Source organism: Acanthopagrus latus, chromosome 2 (assembly GCF_904848185.1).
Source record: "Acanthopagrus latus isolate v.2019 chromosome 2, fAcaLat1.1, whole genome shotgun sequence".
In the NCBI taxonomy this organism is placed as follows: Eukaryota; Metazoa; Chordata; class Actinopteri; order Spariformes; family Sparidae; genus Acanthopagrus; species Acanthopagrus latus.
This window is the reverse complement of record NC_051040.1, coordinates 28,453,261-28,470,391: the sequence shown is the minus strand read 5'-3', so window position 1 is coordinate 28,470,391 and position 17,131 is coordinate 28,453,261. Positions and strand designations below refer to the sequence as shown.

At 40.4% G+C, this 17,131-nt stretch overlaps 2 protein-coding genes across 7 annotated transcripts; one reads left to right on the top strand and one right to left on the bottom strand.

The window, feature by feature from the left end:
• Positions 1-3,737: 3,737 nt before the first annotated feature.
• Positions 3,738-11,162, bottom strand: tnfaip1 (tumor necrosis factor, alpha-induced protein 1 (endothelial)). Of its 6 annotated transcripts, none has more exons than XM_037087075.1 (8): positions 10,932-11,162; positions 9,785-9,845; positions 9,282-9,637; positions 8,698-8,867; positions 6,859-6,942; positions 6,417-6,469; positions 6,030-6,225; positions 3,738-5,001 (listed from the first exon to the last, which is right to left on the bottom strand). In XM_037087075.1, the coding sequence occupies exons 3-8, from the start codon at positions 9,526-9,528 to the stop codon at positions 4,771-4,773; spliced, it is 981 nt and encodes a 326-aa protein (XP_036942970.1). In that variant the 5' UTR covers positions 9,529-9,637; positions 9,785-9,845; positions 10,932-11,162; the 3' UTR covers positions 3,738-4,770. The 6 variants fall into 6 exon arrangements, with proteins under 6 accessions (XP_036942970.1, XP_036942980.1, XP_036942997.1 ...); XM_037087085.1 differs by lacking the exon at positions 10,932-11,162 and adding an exon at positions 10,133-10,881; XM_037087102.1 differs by lacking the exon at positions 9,785-9,845 and having other exon boundaries at positions 10,936-11,162.
• A 484-nt stretch (positions 11,163-11,646) lies between these two features.
• On the top strand, positions 11,647-15,825 carry ift20 (intraflagellar transport 20 homolog (Chlamydomonas)). Its single transcript, XM_037087120.1, has 5 exons — positions 11,647-11,811; positions 12,594-12,731; positions 12,835-12,920; positions 13,136-13,239; positions 14,997-15,825. The coding sequence occupies exons 1-5, from the start codon at positions 11,748-11,750 to the stop codon at positions 15,076-15,078; spliced, it is 474 nt and encodes a 157-aa protein (XP_036943015.1). The 5' UTR covers positions 11,647-11,747; the 3' UTR covers positions 15,079-15,825.
• Positions 15,826-17,131: the final 1,306 nt, after the last annotated feature.

Genomic DNA, 17,131 nt, shown 5'->3' with positions numbered 1-17,131 from the left:
CTGTAGGACAGATTACTTTAATTGTCCAGTAAGTAGATTGGTTGGTTGGTGGGCAGTTTATACACTAATCCTGCTCTGCACAGGGACATACTGTGGGTAAATATGGTGATCAGAGACAGACATGACTCAGGCCCAGGTTACTGTAGAAAGCAAACAATACCCAGATAAATAAGAGCATGTAAATGCAGTATATATATATATATATATATATATATATATATATATATATATATATATAAAAAATATATATATATATATATATATAAAATATATATATATATATATATATATATATATATATATATATTTTTATATATATATATATATATATATATATATATATATATATATATATATATATATATATATATATATATATAGTTTCTCCTTGTCCCTTACCGGTGATGAAAAGAAACAGGTTCGTCCTTTACAATATATCTCAGAAAGCAAATAACTGCTGCAAGCCAAATGTGTTAAATGAATGTAAACCAGTTGAAGTCTACAGAGATAAGGGAACACATGTGACACGGATTACTTTGGCAAAAGTAAACAGGTCCAGCAGGAAATCTGAAAACACATTTACATGCAACCGGTTAGTGATTACATTTCACCCCTACTACATTCTTTGACCAAGGTTGGCACAGCTTATCTCTGGAATCTTTCTGACAGAGAGGACAGGCTCTATAGCCACAGATTCCTTCCTTGTAGGGTTGCAAATAATGACTTAGTGTGTTCTAGTGGAAAACAACTTTCACATTATCATGTCGGAAAGAAAATAGCAGTTGATCCTCACCAAAAGAAAAGGAACTAGAAACTAGATATGATTTGCTGTTTTTGCTTGACACTTGATTGTTACCCAAATGATCATATAAATGTTTCAACTTCCTATCGTTCGGCTGTGTAAACCACCTTACTTATAATTCATTATTACGGTTTCATTCGGACTTTGGATAGATTGTGGGAGATTATCTGTCTTTTCTTTTGGACCGTCACCTTGAGATTTCATCATGTTCCCTCTTCCTTTCTCTGTCTTCACCCTCAAGCAAAAGACTACAGGCTGACACTTCGAGAGCCTGTTATTTGGTCTGCAGCGGTGTTAGGGTGGGCGGAATGTGTCAGATTAAAGTAAAGGCATTTTATGCTAGCTGTGATCTCCTCCACAGAGACTCAGCTGTAAAGTCTACTCTGGCTCCAGAGGACCGGCCACCATCAGTAAGCACAGTGAATGGGAGAACACTCCTGCAAAGAGTGACTAGCTTGTATAGGTAACATACCTGGCCCTGTACTAAAGACAATTAGCTATCTGATGTTATTACTGACATTTGTAACACTCTCAAAGGAGAGAAAAGATGACAGTTCCTGCCTGCTTTAAGACAGCCATCATCTTTCCTGTAATTAAAAAGTCTGCTGTGTCTTGTCTTCTCTTGTCTGAATGACTGCCACCGTGCAGCTCTCACGCCCATCCTGATGACATGCTTTAAGAGACTAGTTCTCCTGCACATCAGTGACGACATCCCTGCCAAATTAGACCCACACCAGTATGCTTTCAGACCAAAGGATGCCATATCCACTGCCCTCTACTCAGTCTTCACAGAGCTGGAGAATAAGAACAGCTACATCAGGATGCTGGATGTTGACTTCAGGTCAGCATTCAACACAATTCCAGCCAATAAGCTGATTGGAAAACTGAACACTCTTTTGAGTACAATATTGGACAACTTCACAAACAGAACCCAGAGAGTTTAGACCGGCAGTCACACGTCCTCTTTGTTAGTACTCAACACTGGAGTCTGCCAGGGTTGTGTGCTCAGCGCCCTCCTGTTCATACTGTTCATACCCATGATTGGACTCCCAGACATCAAGCAAACCCTATTGTGAATTACAAGGAAAAGACACTGGCCTGCCCTCCATTCCCCACACCAGACTTCGCACCTTCGCAGCCCTGAACCTCTGGAATGCTCTCCCCATGACCTCCGTAATTATTAATCTCTGGTCATGTTTAAAACCTCCTCAAACACCACCTGTTCACTACAGTCTACAACCTTTTAGCTCTACTTCCCCTGAAGACACTACCATTTCTGATTGTTTTTCTGTTGCTACTGTGTAGTGTGTCCTTGTGGATTCGTGAAAGGCACTATATACATCCAAGCTATTGTTATTATTATCATCATCATCATCATCATCATCATCATCATCATCATCATCATCACCTCCTGTCGAAATTTAGGTTGTCTAATCCTGTTCTGCACAGGAACATACTGAGGTTTAAAGGCTAAATTTGTAATCAGACTCTGGTAAACTTCTACAGAGAAGCAACAGAAAGTATCCTGACTGGAAACATACACAAACACAAACAGGCATTGTTCATCACACCCAGGACAGGAAGGCACTACAGAGGGTGATCAGAAAAAAACAGAAAGTCACTGGCACCATCTGCAGAGCATCTGTGTTTTTACTTTAATGTAGTATAAAGGGACTTACACTCAGTTATATTTTACAACCCTGGTGTTGCTAAACTTTACCTTTAACTGAAAACAATGCCCGGATCCAACGTTTCCCAGGAGAATATTATGTTGTAACAAAATGATCAATGTTATTCACTTCAACTGTGAGTGATTTTAATGCTGTGGCTCATATTCTCCATTTGTTTTCGGAGACCCTGACATTCCTATTTAATTAACAAGATTTTTAAAAAACATCATTGTAATACTTTTATGATCAGTATTTTAAAGTATTAGCCATTTTAATTATTTAAATTGTGTAATTATTATACAGTTTTTATTGTCAGTGTCCACCACTCCCATGCGGCATCCAAGTTATAAGTGTTCTCTTACTGATAACAGCCTCACTGCTCACTCTCCTTACATATGTATGCTCCTGCTACAGGAAGCCTGTTGCTACTTTGCATTAGAAGCATCGACTTGTAAACACAGGCTGGCTTTTATTGCAAAGAAGCCACAACAAATGCAATGTAACATTGTTTAATACTCACGTTCCTCACAAATGCTGTCTTAATTGCCATCTTTCATTAGTAGGTCACTTGTAAATATTGCAGGGAGAAAGGGAACAATCTCAGAACAATCACAGCAAGCTGTTATATGAAGACTTAGAGGCCATAAGTCACACATGCCCTCCTGAAGGTAACATACTATTACTGTGCCATGCATGTGCAACAAGAATTGATGGGGGAAAATAAAATAATAAATCTTCTCCCCTTTAAACACGACAGTTTGAACGATGAGGTAATCTATCTACTTATGGCCATGTAAGATTAATAACTGTAACATGATGATGGTGAAACAAAATAATCTTCGTTTTAGTGCCGTACTATCTGATTACAGAGCAGTGGTTTTTCTCAGGCCGTGAGGTTCAATCCCACAGTGCCCCCTAAAGCCCTGACCCCTCACAGGCTTTGCTGACATGTTTAAGTGAGAGAGTCCTTAAGGGGCCAGAACAGTGTAATAGTTAAGGGACAGCACTTTGTGACATTTCACTGGTTTTGGACTTTTTATTTTACATTTTAAAATCTTGAGTCTTATAAACGAAAAGTTAATTCAGAGGTTTCACAAAGACAGTGACATAATGCTTTAGAAGCTTTTTAATTTTTCGTTGCTTAATGTACTGAGGGGATTAAGTGGAAAATCAGTTAGAAGATTAAATATCAGATGTAAGGTAGTGATTTCAAATTATTCAGTTTGTGAATAAAAATGTTGCATAAAGAATAATGACAGAACCCAGATCGTCAGTTTTCTTTAATAATGTGTCCAGGGGTCCCCCCGGTAACCCATGGTAACCCTGTATTTAATGTTACAATGCTCGAAGTGTGGTTAATTCCCCCAGACGAAGTCTGCAGAAATGCAGACTTGTGGAAAGTGGCCAGAGAGCGATCAAAACAAGCCCTTGTGCCCTTGACAATTTGACAATTTGACAGCAGAGAGCCCTAAACCCTCAGACTTACCACGACCTCTGTGAGTCTGAGCGTGGACACAGGGATTTGGCCTGACTAGCCTCTATTCACCATCAGCACTCCACATCATTTTTATGATCAAAACCTGTGACAGGCTTTAAGACGAACTATAATAATAACTGTACAGAAACAACCATCTTCTTACAAATGGTCTTGTTTGCTTGTGCAGGCCATAAAGAGTCATCAGCATTAAACTGAGACTGTTTCATTACCAGTTAAGTGTTCCATCCAATTAGAAAATAAACAAAGACAAAAATAGTTGAATATCAAGAAATTTTATCTTCACAACTGGAAAAGGCATTATGGTAAACTGCATTAAAACATTTCAGAAGCACACTACTTCTGGTTCATCTTTGGTAATCAACAGGCTGTTGTAAATGTAGATATGAGAAATACGGTCTATAAATATGAAACTTGCTCTCTGATGATTGGGAGTGTAAGTGCTATGATTGTAACAATATTTCTTCTAGAAATAGTGCATATTAGTGATTTTTTCCTCCAATCCTAATCTACTCATTTCATATAAAAACCTAAATTTTCTGGATATTTGAAGTAGTTGCTCTGAATCCTTTGATATATTAATAAATTATGATGTACAGAGCAGACAACATCACAACTATCTGCAGTAAATACACAGATGCAATTACACCAAGGCCACATTTTGGGCTTCTTAGATAGTGGTAATGAGTAAGATAGTAAAACACTTCAAAAGAGAAATGTGTTATCATCAACACATTTCATGTCTGAATGTTCGTCATCAATGTGAAAAGCTGAATTCTGTCCAGCTGTTTGTGGTTTCAGTCTCAGTGTCCCAGTTGCCGGTCGTCGTACGTGCTGTACCTCTTGACATGGATTCGCCGAACACGCTCACGGAGCTCAGCTCCTCCGGGTCCCTCCTCCTCTTCACTGTGAGAGCCACAGTTAGTGTAGCTCCGGCGTGTGGCCTCCAGCAGGGAGTTGTCAGGCAGCGGCATTGTCTCATAAAGCAAGGCGTTCAGAGTCTCCTCATAGATTCGAGCTTCAGGAAACTCCACCTGAGGTAGGAAGAGACAGACACCAATTATTTCTATATAATACCAACGAATGTATCATTCATACCCGCAAGTCAATTAATATAACTGTTGACACAGAAAAACAAATAAACACAAATAATATCCACACTTTCAGTCATGTTGATTCGGTACACATCTACAATCCAGTTTAATATAAAGTAATGTAAAATACTTTCAGGCACTCTTTGGGTGTTAAGAGTTATATCTGTTCCTACAGCATGCAGTTACTTTGTATGTGTTGTCTGTCACAACAACAACACAGAGGTTTCGTCTCTCCGCGGCCCCTATATGTGGACAGAGTTTTTCACTGTTTAATGTACAAATGTACTTCAGATCCCTCAGTTTACCATCATCCACTGACATGTGACAACACTGTTATTTCCACATTACATACCTCTGTAACTGCTGTTTTTTATGTTTTCCAATTCCTCCTGTTTTGAGGAAAGTCTTTCTCATTACACTGCTGCTGAAATCATAGTGCTAGGATGGGTTAGGTGACAGGTGATTGAAAAGTGGGATATTGCATCTGTTAATTTCATCCAATTAGTATAGTGCTTCTGTAAGCACATGACCTTCCTGTGCAGAGAGCAGTGGAGTGTAACACACCCAACACCTTCTCCAGCCACCTCACCCACACCTCTTCATCGCCTGCACTCTGACTGTGAAAATGACAAGCATCTGGACGCTGCATTTTGGAGTTAAATACAGTGTTTACAGATAAATGCTCATGTGTTTTTGGTGGCCTTTTTGTGTTTTGCTTTGCTTGTGTGGTTTCAGAGGTGCTCTGGAAAGGCCTGACCTACCTGCCAATTTTGACTGCCTCTACCACAACAGATTAATTTATTTCAACCTTCCCCCTGTTCTGGTGTCTGCTCCTGGGTCCAATATAAATAGAAACCTTTACGAACTTGAACTGTAATTAGTTTTTTTCATCCTTCTCTATCAATCAGTCCTTTCGATCCATACTGTAACGCTCTAGACAAGCTGAACACGTCTCAGCTCATCCTAACCTTGGTCTGCTTCTTCTCTGTTGCGTAGACAATGGAGGTGCAGCAGACCTCAGCCAGCTTGCGACCCTGACCATAGAAGGACCAGCAGCAAATCTCGTCTCCGATCACGTCTTTGATGAAGAGGACACGGCCATTGAAGCTGAGAGACAGCCTGTCAAACAGCTCTATGTTCTTCAACAGGTTGTCGTCTGAGTTACTGTTGAGACAAGAGCAAACTGATGTAGAGAAGAAGCGCATCATCATTTAATCCATGCTGTGGCCTGTAGCTCATTACTTTAGCAGATTGAAAAGTTAGCGCTGTCCTTGCTGAGTACTTTGAAGAAGAAATAAATCAGCTATCTTTGTAATAATGGAAGCACGAGGGCCTTTGGGGAAAAGCAATCTTACCTGGTGTAGGAGTACTTGTTATTGCTTCTGTTATATACCAGCTTGACCACGGGCTAACAGAAGGAAGGAGACTGATTAATTATCTGTATTTCATTGCTTTTATTACTGAAATGCACCAAATATGAATTCACTTTAAGTAGGCGTTAACAATTTGGCAAGAATACCATGACAAGAGAGCAGAAAAGTCACATCAAATTAAGTTTGAGGTAATTATTAATGTTATTTTATCTTTTAATTAACAACAACAAATCTTATAAAAGCCAGAAAAAGCACAAGATAATATTGATGCTGTTTTACTGATATCTTTCTGGTTGTAACATAGCATGGAGGCAGGATCTAACTTGAGAGGATGTTGTTGAAGCAAAACTAATTATATTTTCAGTAGCAGTGATACTAGATCCATCATAAATAAATAAATTCCAGCTGCGGGAGCTTTGTTTACCTTGGCAGAAGACTGGATGAGCCTCTCCTCTTCCTTACTGGAGGTGACCACAGGTATAACACACAGGGGTTGCTCTTTATTGCCCTGTCAATCACAAACCAACATACACTGGGAGTTACAGGTATCATGGGCAGGGGTGTAGTGTTATTGGTCGAAGTACTGGAGTGCACCTAAGATGTGCTCTTGTGTGAGTACATGTGCGCATGTGATGGGTGCTGGTGTGTACGCTGCCTACATATAGACTGAGAGGAGGCAGGCTGTGTGCTGTTCATTCATGTGCTGTTCATACACTCATCATCATGTCACTACTTGACATGATGATGAATGAATGACAGGATTTCTATGTCTTGCTGCCTCAAAGACCGTCCCACTGGAAAAAGAGAGAAGTGTAAACTTTGGCAGTCCTGCCGACTTTCCTGTTAACTTGTCAGCATCACGCATGCCCACTGACATTTGATTTCACAGATGGTGATACTGCTGCTATAGCCAAGATGCATAAATACATACCATGATCCGGAGCTAATCTAATCTGTGAACCAAAGTAGCGCTGTCGTAGAGCTGAACTGAACTCACTGCTGCTGCAAACACAGTCAGGCAAAGCACTGAGAATCACAAACTGTAAACTGAAAGAAGGCTTAGATAAAGTCAAAAGAAGGAAATACTTAAACTATGTACATGTATAAAATCCTCTATCATTGTATATGTCATTTTATTGTGATAAAGTACATTTATGTTAAATCAACAAAGAAACAACGTATAGATAAATCAAATAGCAACAGCTGTGTGAGGTGATGTGTAAACTTATGCACAGCAGTGCTTTGAGTTAAATGCCACCATTAGCAAGCTAACCCGCTCACAATGACATTGCTTGTCACCATCTTACTTTAGCAGGCTAGGCATGCTAACATTAGCTAATTAGACACTGTACAACCACAACTGCTCTTCCAGACATCAGGAAATCTCCATTGTGAAGTATGCAGATGGCACCACCATAAACCATAAACAAGAGTTCATATTGGGAGGAAATTAACAGTCTTGCAGAGTGCTGAACTAAGAACAATCTACTGCTCAGTGTCAACAAAACCAAGGAGCTGATTTTAGAAAGGAGGAGGCAAAGACACACACCCCTGTCTACATCAGTGAAGCTGAGGGGGAGCAGGTGGGCAGTTTTAGGTTCCTGGGAATAAACATCACTGAGAACCTATCTTGGTCATCACACATCACCACCCTGGTTACATAATGCACAGAAAAGGCTCTACTTTCTATAGAAATACTTGAAGGCTAACTTTTGAAGGCTAAGATTATGGTCAACTTCAACAGAGGAGCAACAGAGAACATACTGGCATAGTTTGTGCATGACCCAGGACAGGAAGGCTCTACAGGGGGTGATTAAAACCACCAGAACACCACTGATGCCATCTACAGAGCATCAGTGACATCAGTGTAGCGAGATGTCTGCACAGAGCCCAAAGATACTAAAAGACAACACCCACCCAGCCACAGTGTGTTCAAAGTAGCGTTCAACAGAAACAATATATTTATGTTCCTACCCTACCATCACTATAGCTCAGATGGGGAAAGCAGACATTGGTGGAAGTACACAACACCAGATGTTAAACCAGACAAGTAAAAATATATGTCAAAGGTAATTGTAAACACAGCAGGTGTTTTTTTTTTACTGTTTGGAGAGGGCTTCAACCATTTGCATGATATATTGATAAATATAACTCATCACCACAACCCATCTGCTAATACACAAACTGTCCAGAAAAGACTTCAGACAATTACACATCCTATTTTCTCATCACTTCAAATAAGGTCAGTGTGTATGTGACTGACCTGCAGAGTGTTCTGACAGAGTTCCACTAGGCCCTGGATGAGGTAATACTTTGCCTCAGCCAGCAGCTCCTGGACAGCCTGTCGACCTTTAGGTAAGACGACTGTGCTGTCACGCAGGTAGCACAGGATGCTGCCGAAGTGTTTCCCACTACGGTCGATCAGGATCCAACCTGAATGGAAACAACAGAGCATGCTGAACATATGTACATATAAGCCACTGGTGCACTACAATGCTGTGGCAGCAACAGAGTCTGCACACCGTCACTCAAATGTAAAAATATGTTGTCAAAATAAAAAGAGGCCCATTGTCTTTGAGGTAAAATGATGCTGTAGCTCATTCATTCGAAGCCGGACCTGTTGTGATCATGATAAGCAACAAGCGTCAGTGGTGGAGAAGTCATTTGCAATCTAATATCCTCAAGTATGGAGTCATGTTTTCGGTTAAAGCATACCGATAGTCAGTCGTGACACTGCAATTAGTCACTGTTTGTGTGTATTTGTTGTAAAAAAAATGTAAAAAAATAACAGCACATAATGGATTTTAGTCACAGTGAAGCAGTGTCTGCAGTTCATAAATGGCTTACCTTCTTTATCTGTGAACACTTCCTTCTGTCCACTAAACATGGCTTTCAGCATGGAGTTCTGCCTGGTCAGCACGTGCAGCGTGGTGTAAAATAAGTTCCCGCCAACGTTGAGTCGGACATACTTGTTGCCAAGGCCCAGCGCTCCTCGATAACTGCAGGTCTCGGTCTTGGGACAGGCCAGAGGAGGAGGCGGGGAGGTGCAGTCGGACTGAGTGTGATGCTGGGGCAGGCAGCTGTCTCCGGACATGTCCCTCTGGAGGTAGATGACCACCCTGCAGACGGAGGTCCGAAGGTACCCCGCCGTGGTGACAGCTACTGATGAGGCCAACGCAACCTTTCACTGCTCCAGATCATTCCTGGCAAAAACACAAGAGCTCTTGACTGGTGCTGAACATGCTCTGAGGAGCAACACAGGAAAAGTCACTGTTGACAGACCGTCAACAGGTAAAGCAGGACACCCAGCGGCTGAAGGTATGTATCACAATACTGGGGAGGCCACCTACCCCACTGTTATCTTTTCCTCAGCTCCCCTTCCCACCAAATGGAATGTGGCTAGGCAGGAAACTAAAGGGGCAGCAAAGGGGCACATATCATTGAGTCAAAGAAATAAGTTAGGACCAAATCTACAGGGCAGGCAGCTCGTTTAACTTGACTTGTGACCAAAGTCTTACAGCTCGGCAGTGGTCCCCCTTTAAGTGGAGCAATTTCAGTTTATTTTATGAGAATGTTGATGTGTACGACATTCATAGCATATTTTTTGTTTTATTATTATGTAATGTACAGTGGTGCTTTAACTGATAAACATCAGGGTTTAACGTTCAGTGGCTGCCCACTAGAGTTTTTTTGCCTACCTTGTTTTAGACTCGAAAATACACCCAGAGACTCGACGAAGTTATCCAAACAAAGAGATAGAACTCGTGAAATATAGCTTACCCAACTCAACAAATTACCAACGGCAAGTGTGTTCGCTCCTACATGGTTAACAGTTAACAGACGGCTGTCTTAGTTAATCAACTCAAAGTAAGCAAACAACAGGCGGTGGTTTAGCTTGGATGTCCTGTTTGGTGGTAACGTTACACATATAAACTGAACTCCATCTAAAATATTGCCCGTTTTAATATGTTCTTGTTCGTGAGCAAAGGCCCCAGGACTGCATAACACAGCTTTGATACGTGAAATCAGCTATGGTCTTCTGGTCAGTTCGTCTTGTTCGATACTGTACCATTTAACGCTTTATTGTATCAAAACAATATTGTAAAACTATATTCTCTTTGCGTCACTCTGTCTTATCGTTACCGCTACTTCCTGTGTGGGTGTGTTTTGCTAATGTTAGCTAAAGTTGCATAGGGTAGGCAAACTTTCAGTACGTATGCGTGACAAAACAACACACACTAACCGCTTCCTAAACATTCGACATGTATTGAAATCGGGGCTTTTCAGATGACCACACACTGAATAGGTTATAACGTATATTTAAACCCGGAAGATCAAAGTTGTCGAGATGTGTACTGTTACGCTCTACTAAACAAACGCTACATATAACTGACAAATTTGTACAATGGACTGCGTAACGTTATCGTCCCTAGCTACATCCACTAGTGAACAACACGTAACCTGACAATCAGTTTATGAGCTTTGGCGTTTACTCACCGACCTCTCCGTGCTGTCTTCATGTGCTGTCAGATAAACCCACTAAGTTACCATCCGGTTAGTCAGACATGACCTTATTGCCGTGAGACAGATATCAAAAAGCGTATCAAAGATTTTAATGGTAAAAAAAAAAAAAAAAAAAAACTATCTAAAGTTAAAGTCGCTTCTTCTTCTTCCTCTTCACACGGTGTATGTTGGAAAGCATAATGCTGCCCTCTACAGGCAATAACATGCACTGCGAGGGCTAATATCCCCTGCATATACCGCAGGAAGTTCATGTAGGTGAAGGTGATGATGAAAAACGTGGAAAAGGTACTTAATTTTTTTTCTTTTTTGATTTTCATTTGGACTCCCTCTGTGTTTTTTTTTTGTTAAGTAGCTCCTAATCCATTGGGTCCCATCTTACAAATAATTTAAATGAACAGAATGAACTGACAGACAAACATATATTGTTTTCACGGGGCAAATAGGTTATAGTTAATACTTTGATTTAATGAAGTCCACAACACAGCCCGGACATCATCTTTGAAGCTGTTAGGCTGTAGGCTGTCAGGCAACATTTGACAGTCGTTAAAGAATCTTGTTTGCGATATACTTTCAAAATAAAACCCCATCCGCTCAAACTGATAAGACAGCTATCTCCGCAATCATTCTGCCGTATGACGTTGTGATACTTATAACTGCACATTTGCTGGGTGATGAAAATGAGCAAGGAGCGCAGTGACATCAGCCACCACGCACACGCGCACCGGCAGCAGCAGCAGCATTCGGTTTCCCTGGCAGCGGCAGGAGGAGGAGCTTCAGCTGACGGTTTACATGCTATGCCACATAGCCAACAACAAAGATACATCTACGTCAACGGCGATCACGGCTATAACAGGTAAAACACATCGTTTTCTGACACGGAACCAGCTGAGTAGGGTTTTATATGCCATCACCCACCTAAGGCGCGTAACCTTAACGAGGGTACAGTGTGTTTTTAAACGTTTTCCAGTTAGCTTTTGTCAGCAGGCTAGTGACATTTAGCTAACTAGCCGAGTTGATTAAAACTAATTTTAGGACGGGTCACTGTGGAAAAACACCCCAAAGTATTTGAACCATTGTGCTATTTGATACTGTCCCACCCGTCCTAATAACCTTACCATTCATTTTATGACGTTAACGTTGGCGTTAAGTCATTACCCTACACGCATTATACAGTGTAAGCTAGCAGTCTTATCAACCAGGTGTCTTTGAAGAAAGCTAACGTTATCTTATAGCCTGTGTCTGACGTTGAGCGTTACATATAAGCTAAAGGTCTAATGATTAAATGTTCGTGTTAAACGAGGCACTGGCTCGTCCTGCCATATGTTCTCTCACTGAAGGTCATAGTTCAATAAAACGTGTTATTTTGGAGTCGACAAGGGGTCATAAGTTAACGCTACTGTAGCCAGGTGACCGGAGATACAGACATACTGTCACTGTGTGGGAGTCTGAGAAGCCACTCGTCAGCATTAAGTTATCAGCTGTGAAGCCTGTTGATTTCAGTGTACAGTTAACGGATCGTTCTCACAGTATTCAGTGAAATATATATGGTAGAAGAGGACTTCTCACGGGATAGCCTACAAGTTATATTTCAGTCGTGGTCTTCACCCCTCATCTATTATGTCTTCATTGTGACAGGCCCTGTGGCCATGGCTAAAGACCCATTGGCCGAGGCTGGCTTTTACTTTGATGAACTCAATAAGCTTCGGGTGCTGGAGCCTGATGTCAGCCAGAAGACCTCAGAGCTCAAGGAAGAGTGCAAAGAATTTGTGGACAGTAAGCACTGCATAGTTGATCAAGTTTATTAAGCTGTGACTGCTTTAGTCCTCCAACATCAACAGGTCCTACAGGACTGACAAATATGTGTCTTCCTTTGCAGAAATTGGCCAGTTTCAGAAGATAGTGGGAGGTCTAATTGAGCTGGTGGATGAATTGGCAAAAGAAGCAGAAACAGAGAAGATGAAGGTAAGATTAGAATTGGAAGCTGCTCTTCTTTGGCTAATGCAGAAGATGTCAATGTCTCGTATAGCTAAAGCTGTGAAACACCTGAATGTGTTTGAACTTTCCTTGAACCCAACCTAAGTGTTTAAAGTGCCCCGTAACAGTATGTGCTCCTGTTTGATCATGAGAGCATCACATTTATGCAGTAATACAAATGATCCTGTGTTCCTCTCCTTCAGGCAATTGGGGCCAGAAACCTGCTGAAGTCAGTTGCAAAGCAAAGAGAGGCTCAACAGCAGCAGCTTCAGGCTCTCATAGCTGAGAAGAAGATGCAGCTGGAGAGGTAAACAGTGCGTGGATGGATTCCATTATCCAGCCAACACAGTCCATATCCCAGCCGACACAGTGCTGAATTGTGTGGGATAATTAATGGTTTCGAGTCCATTTTAAACTACAACGAACTTTTAAGAGGTTCTGAAATGGTCTCAATTTAATACTGATGCCTCTGTATGACTTGCATGACTTATATGACTTATATATACTAATGCACACAAGACCTTTAGGGAGACAGCTGGCTATTTCTTTGTTTTCCTCACAATCATCATATTACAGTTATTAATCGCACATAGCCACAAATAGATAGAGATCTTCATGACAGGAGGTGGTGCTCAAATGCCAAAAACTGAAAGTTACTTGAGGCTGCTTTATATTCAGCACACAATTAAAAGCTTCCAAAGTTGAAATAAAAGTCAGTCCTGGATGATGGCTGCATAAACCCAAAAAGTCAGTGGTTCAAAGATGTTTATAAGATTGCCTTTCCCCTCAAGACCTGTTATAACATATCATCAGGGGATAGAGGATCAGTGTCACACCAAATGTATGAGACTCTGTGTGTAGAAATCTGTGTACACACAAAACAGGAAACACAGTCTTTCCATGAGGTAAATAAAACCCTACATAGGTCTGTTCTCACGTGTCTTTTCCCCATACATCACAGTCATCCTGAAATTTTGTGCACAAACCTCGCCATCCCCACAATTTACTATAAATGGCTGTCAACATGCCCCCAATTACTTGGTTTGCATATAAAGGAACAGAATTTAGCTTTGTTTGAGGAGGAGGAGAGGGGATCCCTGCGCTCTCCCCGCTTGTCATTATCATGGGCCAGGACATCAGAACGGTCCCTGAGAAGTCGGTCTAAGCTAATTTGAACTTTGGCAATGTCCTCCACCAAGCTGCAGCACTTATATAGTGCCGGCCACACCTGAAGGTTTCTTACTCCCCAATAATACAATACAATCTTTATTTACATATATAAAGATCATTATAATTTTCATAATGCACACTGACAAACTTGTTTACAGAAGACAGTAAAAATAAGGTTAACAAAAATGCAAATTACCGTGTAATCAAAGTAAAGTTTTCTTAAACTATAGATGTAATCCTAACATAATTCCGTGAAAAAAGCAGCTCTAAATAAAATGCCCCCCCCAATTTTCTTCTCCTTTTCTGCCAACTTGCACATTGACACTAATCAGACTGAAAGTGGTGTAAGTACATTGTTCATGTGTACGCATGGTTTATACATTTGGCCCCTACTGTGTACACTAGGGCTATAATCTCCTATTCGACTGGTCAATTTATTGGTTGATACCTTCTTGCTCGACCAAAATTCTGATTGGTCAATTTGGCGTGCTAATTACATGTTGCTATGGAAGTGCGTAAACATGCAGCGGGTCCTCTCCATCCCAATGCTGTGTGTCCTGCATATGGCATATTTTACTTCATCAGGAGGAAAGTACCAAGTGCTAAGTCTATCTTAGTCTATCTAAGAAGGTTTCCAAGCCACTTTGTAATATCAGGCACAACATCACAGCTAAATGGAGTACAGCTTAGCAAAAGGTTACAGGCAAATAACTAAAGGGGTTCGCTAAGAGTAATGGATAAATGGTTGAAATAGAAGGTAAAAGCATTTTTATTTCAACTTTTTTTCTTGTGTTTCACCTGCTTTTTCCAAAAAAGTGTATGAACAAACCTGTGTTCACTGTATCATGGTATCTGTGATAAAAGGCATTACGTTTTTCTATTTCCATGTTTCAGGTATCGTATTGAGTATGAGGCCTTGTCTAAAGTGGAGTCAGAGCAGAACGAGTTCATCGACCAGTTTATTCTGCAGAAGTGAGGTTGTAAGCGAGACAGAGAAAATGTCTGTGACCATATTCCCAGAGTGCCTGTCCTGTTTTCTCTGGCCAATGATATCCCCGCCAGAGAATGACTCTGCTGCAACTCCTTTTCTGAAGCAATCCCAAAGCTCCAACATCATCCTAAAACATCTACATCCCATCGGTACATCTTTTTTCAGACATACCTGTGTGCGAAGCAACAGCCAGCTGCCTGCTGTGGTTGTTCCTACCCTGGTCAGCAGGTGTGACGACTAACAGTGATGTAAGCTTGAATATTTTTGGAACATGAAGTTCTGTACACACCAAATGTCTCATCATCTCAGACCAACATCAAAGAAGATGGAGCTATTTATACAAAGGAATATTATTTATACTATTTATACTGAAGAATTACTCTGTATATCTAGTTTTACTACTTTTTGTATCAATTGAAATACTGCATGTGCATGCTTCTGTTAATACATTTGATTTTAGTAGAAAAAAATTTGATATCTGGATTTGATCATGTGTTATTTTTGCTTTAATTTCATTCTTCTGGTACAACCAGTGTGTGGGCAGACCACACAAGGAATACATTCTCTTCTTCTTCAAATACATTTCTTATTTCTGTTATGTGAAGCATTGTCCTTCATGTATTAACCTAGATGACTAAAGGTTATACTTGAATAAATACTGTATTAAATTGTACGATAAAATGTGCCATTTGTGTTGTCAATACAGTGACTAAAAATGTATTCACCCCCTTGGATGTGTTCCTGTTTAATTGTTTTTATAAACAGAATAATATCAAATAAGTGATTGCATAAATATTCACCCCCTTTAAAATGACTGACCTGATTCAATGGAGGTCAGATTAACTGGTGCTAGTAATCTCACAATACGTCATATGAGGAACACCTGAGTGCAGTGAATATGTCTCAAGTGATTGCAGTAAAAAGATGCCTGTGTATGATGGTCCAAGCCGTGGCTAAACTTGACAAGGGGCTGATGATGATGTCTAGTCCACACGCAACCTGACAGAACTTGAGCAGTTTTGCAAAGAACCCCTTCACCTTTTGCAGACCTGCCAACCTTGAGGAAATTTTATGAGCACAACCATCACCCCCACCCTTCCGCCCTGCGTGTGGCAGCCTACCGCCAATGTGCGCTCCACACTTGCCAACCAGTGAGATAACTAACACCATAACACATAATATACACATAATAGACTGACTGTCAGAAGAGCTGTACAAGTGTTTCACTCATAAAGAAAAGAGTTTACATTTAACTGTTTTAGCTGTCTACCTGTTGCTTCACACACATAGACACACATACACACGCACTTCATTCAAATGGAAAACTAGATGCATGTAATTTGTATTCAGCTACATTGTTTGGCTCACCACTACCTCCTAGATTAGAATAAATTTTTAATGTGTAGAGGTAGGAATGGCTGTATATGTAGTGAAACTACACAAATGTTATCTTTTATGTACTTTCAAATATTTTGTGCCCATATGTTTTTGTTAGTCTAAGTAATAGGAAGCGGAGTGAGCTACTAAATGGGCCTAAGTGCTTCTGTGTTAAAGATGTTAGTCAGACCAGGTTAACACATAGCCTGCTTCTGATTACTGAAGGGAAATGAAGTAGAGACACAATTATAGGCTAATAAATAACATAGGTCAGATCATGTCAGATAGGCTTTTAAAAGGGTGTCATTGCATTAAATGCCTGTTGTGTCAGTTGCCATCACATTGGCCCAACCAATAGACCTATGCTATGCATCATTAACTTGAGCTACAATAGCTTGTCATAGCTGGACTCCCAGTTATGATGTCATGGTCCTTTTTATGTTTATGTTCATAAATTCTATTAGGCCAAAAAAAGAAAAAAAATAGCCCAACTGTAACCTAAATGCTGTTCTGTAATTACTCTATTTATTTATCTTACATTAATCAGAATCTAGCCTGTCTAAAACCCTCTAGATTTCTAGACATTTCACCACTTTTCTAACTGTAATTCTGAATATCCAAAAATACATTGTGTCTAGTAAAAATGTCATTACAGATATCC

What these genes read in the sequence shown, in the direction of transcription:
- ift20 (XM_037087120.1), top strand. Translation starts at nt 11,748, where the DNA reads ATGCTATGCCACATAGCCAACAACAAAGATACATCTACGTCAACGGCG. An exon ending in GTGCAAAGAATTTGTGGACA is followed by an intron (nt 12,732 to 12,834) that starts GTAAGCACTGCA and finishes CTTCCTTTGCAG; the next exon opens with AAATTGGCCAGTTTCAGAAG. An exon ending in CAGAAACAGAGAAGATGAAG is followed by an intron (nt 12,921 to 13,135) that starts GTAAGATTAGAA and finishes CCTCTCCTTCAG; the next exon opens with GCAATTGGGGCCAGAAACCT.
- tnfaip1 (XM_037087075.1), bottom strand. Translation starts at nt 9,528, where the DNA reads ATGTCCGGAGACAGCTGCCTGCCCCAGCATCACACTCAGTCCGACTGC. An exon ending in AGTGTTCACAGATAAAGAAG is followed by an intron (nt 8,868 to 9,281) that starts GTAAGCCATTTA and finishes GTTTCCATTCAG; the next exon opens with GTTGGATCCTGATCGACCGT. An exon ending in TCATCCAGTCTTCTGCCAAG is followed by an intron (nt 6,470 to 6,858) that starts GTAAACAAAGCT and finishes TCCTTCTGTTAG; the next exon opens with CCCGTGGTCAAGCTGGTATA.